This window comes from Atta cephalotes, assembly GCF_000143395.1.
Source record: "Atta cephalotes unplaced genomic scaffold scaffold00008, whole genome shotgun sequence".
NCBI classification, from domain to species: domain Eukaryota; kingdom Metazoa; phylum Arthropoda; class Insecta; order Hymenoptera; family Formicidae; genus Atta; species Atta cephalotes.
Window position 1 is genome coordinate 4,490,898 of NW_012130072.1, and position 10,116 is coordinate 4,501,013.

Sequence of the window (10,116 nt, forward strand, 5' to 3'; positions counted from 1 at the left end):
AATATCTATATCTAAATAAATATTACTTCATGAAATATATGTTAATTATCACCTTCAAATTAATATGTATTCGAAAATACTAAAATTTATTTGAAAATTATTTCTATTTCTGTGAATTTATACAATTTGGGTGTTTATAAATTTGCTTAATGTTCAAATATCAAAATAAATAAATAAATAAATAAAAAGATAATATTTTCATCGAGATATCTAATTTGTCAAAAATATAAATAATTATTATTTTTTTTACGTAGCTTTTACATTATATAATTAAAATTTTTATCTTTATCGCCATGCATCACATAGACAGAGTTACAATGTTGAACAGGAGAGTAAATAAATAAAGTTGATATAGTACATGCAAATGGCAAAGCATCAGCAGAACTGCTATTACAATTCTTGCCAGTAAAATGGATTTGAAGTAAAACTTGAGTTAAAACTTTATAACTTTAAATATTAAATATTAAACTTAATTTAAAGTATTCATATTGAAAAGTTTTCATGTAGTAATGTTTTATTATGCAAAAATTTATCAAATATTATCATAATAATGTTTTCAACTTTCTGGTTTCGAATAGAAATAAGCTATTCCGGCCGAAAGTTTAAATTTAAATCAAAATTTTAAACGTCATTTGAAGATTAACATTTATCAAAAAATGCTTGGTACAAAATTAAGTTTTATGCTTCTTTTGCAGAATCCAAATCTGCAATACAAAATATTTCCTTCTTTATTTCATTAAAATATTGACTTTTAGTTTAAATAACCGATTTCTACTTGAAAGTATCACGATTCGAAAATTCGAATCGTATTTGATGAGTGTATCTGCCGATTTATTTATCAAAATTTTTATAATTTTTGATAAAAATCACTTCCCTAGTTTTTAAATAGATGGCGCGATTAATCTGGGACACTCTATATATATATATACAGGGTATCTCATTTTAATTTTAAATTGTCTTCCTCGAATACCAGAAAAAAATGTATTTTCAATAAAAATGTTTTAGACAATAATTGTATGATTTATGTATATGTATGATAATCACAAACTGGAAATATATATGACTTTATCATCATATAAGTTATCATATAGGTTATCATATATAAGCTTAACGTGTGCTATTATAGAAAAATCCTGAATTTATCAATCCTTAATAACATGGCTAAAAAATAAAATAATGAAATTTCTAAATATGCATTTTATAAGAAATAAATAATCATTTGTTTTTATTTATAATTTCTAATTTGAAATGGAAATGGAATGGAATTTCAAGATAACATTAATCTTCTTTACAAAAAATATCAAATATTATCGGAAAAGCCATATTTTGCACATTAAACCTCAATTATCTTTGGAATCTGACATGCTAAAATTTTTTGGCTTGCAGTATCGCGTGCGCGTTTAATTTAGTATTCAAAAATTTTTAAGAAACACTTGATCTGGTTGAAAATAATTTTTGTTGTAAACTAGTAATTCTCATCGAATGAATTTATTTACATATGTATATATTACACACGCGTCCGTATATTGCAATTTATCAAAGATTCCTTTTTAGAAGCTTAAAAAGTAATAGAGATGAAATAGACATGTAGATATTTTTAATTATATTGCACACTCATGAAATTAAAAAAGTTTGTTATTTCGGGCGTGAGATACTTGTTAAACGACAATTTTTAACAAATTTATATAAATAGTATCACTTTTTTTATATTTGGATAGCTGACAATTTTACTTTATAACAATTATTTACACTGATTATTCGCGTTAAGATTTTGTATGTTGTCCCTCTTTCAACACGACTCTATGTTATTGAAACCTTTATATTAGCATAAGCTAATTATGAAAACTGGAGATTATTAAACGAGTTAGCAGAAAGATTTGACATAATTAACACGTCTTTGTTTCTTCAGAGTAATTTTTTTGATAACATTCTGTAACTTTCTTTTAACTATTATATAGTAAAAGAAATAATAAAATTATATATAATTTTATATACAGTTTTTTTATTTTATTATAAGAAATATAATATTCTTTTATATATTATTTGCTAAATTATTAAAATAAGTAAACTTTGAAAATATAATTTAATAATTAAATATTATTAAAGATTATTATTATAGAGATTGTAGGTAAATGTTAGTTAAAGCTTATAAATTTATATAATAATGACATTATAGTATCTATCAATGAGTTATGAAATTAAAATGTTATTAAAATTGATAATTGAATTAAATTTCATATTATATTGGTTAAAATTTAATGCAAAAGTTATTATATAATAACAAAAGTAAGTAAAATAAGCATATTATAAATAACAAAGAATATTAAGTTAATAAAGAATAATAATAATAATAAAACTGATGAATAAAAGATAATTAAATTTAAACATGAATCAAATAAACATAATAATATTTATATCTGATGTAGCATTATTTATATGGTAACTTCCTTATTGCAAATATTTGAGATGTTTCTATGTTTCATATCTCATCAGAGTGTATAATAATTTCTTTGGACATGATAATAAGAGTGTGAGCTATCCAAACCGCAGTTTCCGTTATTATATTCATTTTATATTTATAAATAATCATTCAACTTTTCATACATTTCTTTGTGCGATTTGATATTGTCGCAAATAAGATTGTTGCTATTATATAAAGTCTTTTTGTGCAAAATTTATTTAGCATCCACTTAAAAGAAATTGAAATTTCTAAATGATAAAAAAAAACTTGACATTTTAAAATAAAAAATATAAGAAAAAGGAAAAAATTAAAATAAATAACTACTTTCAATTATTTCAAGCTTTTTAATTATTAAAAATTTAGACATATAGTAAATTCTTAATTTAACAAAAAAATCTTAAAGTAAAATGTTTTTTAAATACATATAGATTTATAAACATTTTTAGACTTTTTGTTCCTAATTTATTAAAAATTTGTAATTAACATTTTCTTTGCGAACAGCATATTCATATACTAGCTTGTGGCGTTTCTAGTCGCGGACAATAGATTAAATAATATCTGTTTGAGCAACGACCCTAAAAAGTTTAAGATAGAATGTTGTGGACTGTGTTGCTATCGGCAGGTTTCCGATACTAATCGCATAGGAACTGCAGTCAATGACACGTTATCGTTATATTGTTATCTTTAATTTTGTTTTCTCATTTAAAAGAATTGAGTTTCTGTTAAAGTCAAACAGTTTATTAATTATGCTAATTTCTTCTTTGCGAAAAATTTTAATAAATTTTCTTTAATTAATATAAAAATTTACGTTACACATAAGTATCTGATATATTTATAATGTATATTTATAATGACAATTATTATATTTATTTAAAAATAGATATAGTAAATGATGAATAGATATAGTAATGATTATAATGAGCAACGTATTTTAATATTTGCTGTATTGTTCAATTGTTATTGTTCATAAAGGTGTTGTGTTTGATTATTGATAGAAAATAAAGTTGAAAAACACGATTTCTTAATAATATAAAGCATGCATACTCATACTTAACTATGAAATTAGCACAATTGTTTTTGAAGATGAGCTATATGTAAATTTTTAATTGGTCCATGCAAGGACACAGCTTTATAATGTATATGTATAATAAGCATAGAAATTATGCATATCAGCATCCCGCGCTCAATGCATAAACATATTTTAGAATGCTTGTCATTCAAGAAAATCGAGTATTGTATGATCCCTTAAGTGGCTTACATTGACAAACATAATAAGTATAATAATTGATCGATTAATTATTATATATAAGTATAATAATTGAGCGATTAATTATTGTTTTGTACATTCGAAGAATATTCACGCTAAAGAAATATATTCTTGTGCAATTAATAAAGTCAGTATTACGCTTCTCTAATAATTATATAGCACACGTGTTATCCGAATGTCTATATGATATTATTATGAAACTATTTATTGCAACAAGTTATGTTATATGTGACCATAGAAACTTAATATTATTTTACAGTCTTCTTGTTAAATATCCTTATGTATATCACGGCTCAATAATTTTTTACTATCAAATAATTTTTTCTAATTCTACATTTTCCTTTTCTAGTAATAGGAAATAAACTTCATGCTGCAAAAAAATAGAATGCAACTTGAATTTTGCAATTTTTTTGAGTGTCTAAATTTAGTCACAATTTTGAAGTAATCATTCTTTTCCAACAAAATGATTATTGTGATATTACAAAAAAAAAAGAAAAAATACGATTTCTCTTTTTAAAAAAGATTACAATATTGTTGGTTTCTTAATATAACTAACATGACACTTCAAATACTTGAGATTGTAGTTACGAAAGCACTGATAAATTTTTATCTATTAATTTTGTTTATCAAATGAAAATGGCTTAAAAATCATGGCATTTATTGTGTGAACGTCACGCATAATCTCTTTCAGGTAAGACAATGCCAAGATTAATTAAACTGAAACAATTATCTGCCTAAATGGTAGAGACTTAAGATATGACGCTGTGATCTAGATTGCTATCGGCAGTTGCAGATGTTTGATCAACATTTGTAGATATTCGATCGGTTAGATTTATCGCACAGACACTGACTTCAGAATTAACATTTACAATGCTTTGTATTTGTTTCGAGTGACATGCATTTTCGTTTGTTGATTTAGGTACATATTCTTCTGTTTTTGAATCGCTCACAGTTTGTTCTAAGATTTCCTTCTCATTGATAGTAATTTTTTTCAGACTAATCTCATATGCAGCTGGTGTTTTCTTTTTATCATATCTTCTATTGATGGTGTGCGCATCTTTCACTGACTTGCATGTGTCTTCCGAAAAGTTTTCTCGCGAGCAACATTGGGAAGAACTGCAATGTTCTCCATGACATGTAATAAGGCAATCAGTTTTCTCCGTATTCGGCTTCATCTGTGATACAGATTATTATTTAATAAAATGATTTTAAACATAAAATTATGTATTAACAAGTTATCTTATACTTTATGGAACTCTGGCTGTACAGTGACCTGCGTGATACCCATTTCGACGAAAAAGGCAGTAACTTGTTCTGTAATGCTAGCATAAACCTAAAAAAAAAAACAAAAGAAAAATGAAAAACATGTTTAATTTAAAAAAAAATTGAAAAATATTGAATAAAACTATCTTTCTTTCTTAAATAACAATTAAATGTACACTGAAATCTCGTAATAGCACATGATTCAGAGGTCTGTATGCTATAACTGTGTTCCTACTTTATTCCAAATCAAAGAAATTCAAGTCACAAATTCATTTTAATAACTACTGTTACTTTCCACTCCTGCTATTCATAGCACGAAAAGGATTTCAAAGTTCTCTATAATGAGGTTCCAGCGTATTTCCATTACATGTATAAATTATTTTAAATAACTTCATAAAATATGTTTTTGTATACCATTGGATTCAAAAATACAATATGGACTGTACAAATAGCTTGATGTTTTGCTAATTGCCACACATGTAAGTCATGAACGTTTACGATGCCCGGAAAAGCTACCAATAATTCTCTTTTAAGACAATCGATATTGATGTGATTTGGAATTGTTTGCAGTAATATCAGACCTGATTCTTTCACTGTAAAGAAAAATTATAAAACAAAAACGGGAGTAAAAAAGTACAAGTATTAAAACTAAATAAATAAATTAAAGTATTTTCGAAAATTACAATATTCACGACATACAAGGTACACAATAAATTAATACTTTAACTTATTACATGTATTACGAATATATTGGGTTGTCCGGAAAGTTCGTGCCGACTAACCTATATAATTTAATAAATGTATACTAAAATTTAAATTTTCTGCGTTTCAATTTTCCTTCAACATCGGCATGAACTTTCCGGACAACCCAACAGTTTTCACTTTGTATTACTATTTATACATGTATTATTTATGCTGCTTATAGTATTATGTTTATTTATAAATATATTTATGCTATTTATATATTATTTATACTATTTTTTTCTTTTTTTTTCGTACATATATTAAATATAAGTGCGAGCGTGGCAGACAGCGCACTGGTTTATCATGTCAGAGGTCCCGAGTTCGATCCCAGTAGGTCCCAAAATATTTACGTATCTCCTCTCGAAAAAGACCGGCAACCTCCCGAAAGTATCTTTGTTCAGAAACATCTCTCGAAAAATCTGCCATTCGGAACCGGCATTAAAACTTTAGGTCCCATATGCTTGTGGTAATTGAATAATCAGCGTGTGCACCACAAGCATATGAGAGAGGTGTAACAGGCCAGAGGCCTAACGTAAGAAGAAGATATTAAATGTATTAAAATATACTTACTGTAAGGATAACAGAGAACAAATAACGAAATTGATGAAATAATAGCGAAGACTGGATCAATGAATTTGGCTACATCGGAATTGGTGAAATAAACTAAAATTGATACTAATATGACGAAAACACACCCGAGAACATCTCGACACATTTCTCTTAAACCTTCACTTTTTGGTATCGCAAGCGGACTTCGCCTAGTCTGTGCTGATAGTTGTTGCTCACCATCCTTTGTTTCTTGTGAACTCACATTTCTGAAATGTCAAGAGTCACTAGTAAACAATATACGAACCGGTTTTTATTAAAATTTTAGTAAATTTTTTTTCATCGATAGAAGTACATAAAGAAACATCTTGAACTTAAGAATTTTCTTATTATTTGCGAAAGAAAATATTTTAAAAAACTTTAGCATAATGTATAGAATATACATTTTAACAACATTTTGAAAACTGATAAATGTATGTGTAACTTTATTATTTCGTATATGATAAGGAACGATACAAAATTAATCGATATAAACTTGTAAAATGTTCAAATGTACCGTGTTATTGTACATTTTTTGATTGATTTATTATAATTAGAATTTATTATAAAATGCATTATTATAAAAATCACCTGCGTAATATTACATCACCACTCTTTGTAACATGCACGAAGATGCCCTGATTGAAAGTGAATCCCCCAATCAAAATGTAGCAGAAAGCATTTAGAAGTATCCCAGAAACACCGATACACAGTACTGGCAATGGATGATGCATTTCATCTAGATGATCGATATGCACTAATGTCTGTAATGCTTCCATTAACAAAGAAAAACAAAAAGAAGCGAGAAAAATGCAGCAGACGAGCATCGTAACAATATCGATTCTGGCCCATCCAAACGTATTTTTCATTCTTCTGTCTGACCATGATTCCTGTAAAACGAGATTTTCATATTTAAGTCGATTGCGCGTTTGACAGAATTAATAAGAAGCTATCAATATATATCCTTTCAATTTACAGTAAATAAATATTTTTATTATTGGAGGCTAGAGTAACTGTCCCTATTAATGTGCCTTTTAACCAATTTATTACTGAATTTATTATTGAATTAATTATTAAATATTGTAGCTTTAATTTTATTTATTTTCTGCTTGCAATCAATATCGGTTTTTCAACCACTTCTTTTCTTATAATATTTTTTTTAATCTAAAAAATAGTTAATACTTTATAATGTTTTTGACAAAAATAGAAAACATGTTTTTATGTCTATTAATGAATCTTATTATAAGCGGCGATGGTCCTATTGCCCCTATATATATATTAATGTGCTCCCAATTTGTATGTCTATCCACATTTGACTCATTTTAACACATAGTTACTAAAACAGGTAATAAATTTAAGCTAATTGTTTATGTTAATATTACTTCATAAATCATTACTTCAATTATATTTATTTCAAAGTACACTTACAACACAACGTTCTCAACTCCAATACAGGGCACATTAATAGGGAGCTTAAAATCTTGCGGTACGTATTACTGGATTTACATAAATTCCTCATATCTTTTTGAAAAATATTTAAAATACTTTAATACTCAAAAAATAAAATATTATCTTCGGGATATTGTATGCATTAATAATTTAACTTAACAAAAAAAATTATTTTTTCTTATTTATTTGTGCTAGTTTTCTTTACTTATAAATACAAAAGCACACTAATAGGGACAGGCATAATAATTACCCTGTTGCGTCGATTTTATTTAAAAAGATTTATAAAAAAGTTTTTTTGAAAATTATTGGCTATATTTATTTTAAATTTATAAAATGTTATATAATTTATTTATTTAATATAAAAGGAAATATATAATTTATTTAATATATAATATAAAATTTATTATATAAAAGGAAATTATAAAGTGAGTAATATATTTTAACTTATACTATATTTTTTTAATTAGAAAAAAGTTTTATATTATAATTATAAGTTTTATATTATAAAAATGTAAGAGTATAGATATTTATTTTCAACAAACAAAATGTAATATCCCTCGATATAATTTTTTTACGATTTTAATTTTATAGAAAAGATTTTATAGAAAAGATTAAAATTAAAGAAATTGAGAAGATATTTTTTTATTTCTGTTTTTGAGTATTATTGAACGTACCTTCGTTTTTGTCGATAAGGATGTAACAGAATCCTGTTCCTCACCATTAATACAAATGGACGAATTTCCTAATGAACTGCAGTTACTATGTTTACTGTATCTTTCACGATAACTATACTGTAAGCAATATATAATTACGCACCATATAATTATATATAATTATGTAATTATGTAATTATGTTACGAATTTGCATTATAGAGAAAATACTATTACATAATGTTTAAATGTTTTAGTAACACAAGATTATTTTTAAGATATTTATCTCTTATTAATTTATTGTATGTCACATGCATATTGAGTTTTGGTAAGGATGATCCACATTGTTATGAATCTGACTCACTTATTAAAGCGATGCGTATCACAAATTTTAATAAAAACATTCTCTCAGTATTTTATAAAAATTTGAAAATATATCAATTAATATGAAAAAAATAGTATCTCACGCGAGATTTCTATCTGTGTTTTTATGTTGAATCGCATCAGCAAACAGCAAAGTTATATATGTAGGTATACCTAGCTAGATATACAAACAGGTATACCTAGCTAGATAGGCAAACAAATATGATTACAGTATTTTTAGTCATATTTAACTCTTTTATAAGAACAGACTGCCATTATGCTAACTGTTTCTGTACGAAATAGCGAATCGCGAGAACAAAATCTAATCTCTGTTAAAGTAAGGAGTTTGTTAAAAAGTTTTATAAAAGTCTGTTACTTTGTCATATATATTTATGCAATTTATTGATTTATTTTTCTGTTCAAGTTATTTTAAATTGATAAAAATAAAGAATAAAATTCAAATTATTTGAGAGCAAATTTTTTAAATTTATTTGTAATTACATAACTTTTACTACATCTTATTTATATTTATCGATGCGTTATAATAGCGTTAATATAGCGATTAATAAAGATAATTATTATGATATTTAACCTGTAACTAGTATCGTAAAAAAATATTATATTGAAATTAGTGCTATAGGTCTAATAAACCCACACTTGCAGTTAATGATCAAGAATAAGGCCTTAATTTAATTACCAAGAGAAAAATTAAGTTTCTCTTCAATAATATTCGTTTATAATATGAGAAATTACGTTACAAGAAATATATTTAAAATTATTACGTAATGATCTAGTAACTATAGTTACTAGATCAAAAGATTAGTATGATACCGTGCGCATGGATTTAAGCTATTTTGTGAACGAGACTGACGAATACGAATTTTGCGTATTTTTGGCGCTTACCTTGATCGAAGCGATGCAACCAACAAGTGCCACGATATTGCAGAGCATGTGGTAAGCATTGAGAAGGAGAGTCAGTGAATGCGTTATATGACTGACGATGATCTCAACCAAAAAGAAAGCCGTGGTGAAGAACAGCACCAGGTATAGTTGCACCGGTTGAAGCCTCCTGAACCATTCTTTCACAGCCATGACTCTGTCCACAAAGTCATGTGAACGTTTATATTCTCTGTAACGATATCACGTATATATAGATCACTGTTATTCTATAATGGTCACACGATATTATCGCAACTAATTGTTTCATACTGCCTACAACCGTATTCAATTTCATATAAACTTTACTTACGATAATTTGTAAGAGGTATATCTTCGATCTTTCTTCGAACTTTTATGTGAGACAAAATTTTATTATATAAATTTTATATAATAC

The 10,116-nt window shown here is 25.9% G+C and overlaps 1 protein-coding gene across 1 annotated transcript; it reads right to left on the reverse strand.

The window, feature by feature from the left end:
- Positions 1 to 4,477: 4,477 nt before the first annotated feature.
- On the reverse strand, positions 4,478 to 9,875 carry LOC105627261 (zinc transporter 1). The gene is made up of 7 exons (XM_012208548.1): positions 9,687 to 9,875; positions 8,444 to 8,560; positions 6,912 to 7,210; positions 6,306 to 6,550; positions 5,406 to 5,584; positions 4,975 to 5,061; positions 4,478 to 4,903 (listed from the first exon to the last, which is right to left on the reverse strand). Exons 1-7 carry the CDS (start codon positions 9,873 to 9,875, stop codon positions 4,478 to 4,480), a joined length of 1,542 nt encoding a protein of 513 aa, XP_012063938.1.
- Between the last annotated feature and the right edge of the window lie 241 nt (positions 9,876 to 10,116).

Excerpts from the sequence above, each read along its gene's own strand:
- LOC105627261 (XM_012208548.1), bottom strand. The coding sequence starts at position 9,875 with ATGGCTGTGAAAGAATGGTTCAGGAGGCTTCAACCGGTGCAACTATAC. Across the intron at positions 8,561-9,686 it reads GTTGCATCGCTTCGATCAAG|TATAGTTATCGTGAAAGATA; the intron begins GTAAGCGCCAAA and ends TATTGCTTACAG. Across the intron at positions 5,585-6,305 it reads TGTTCTCTGTTATCCTTACA|TGAAAGAATCAGGTCTGATA; the intron begins GTAAGTATATTT and ends TTTTCTTTACAG.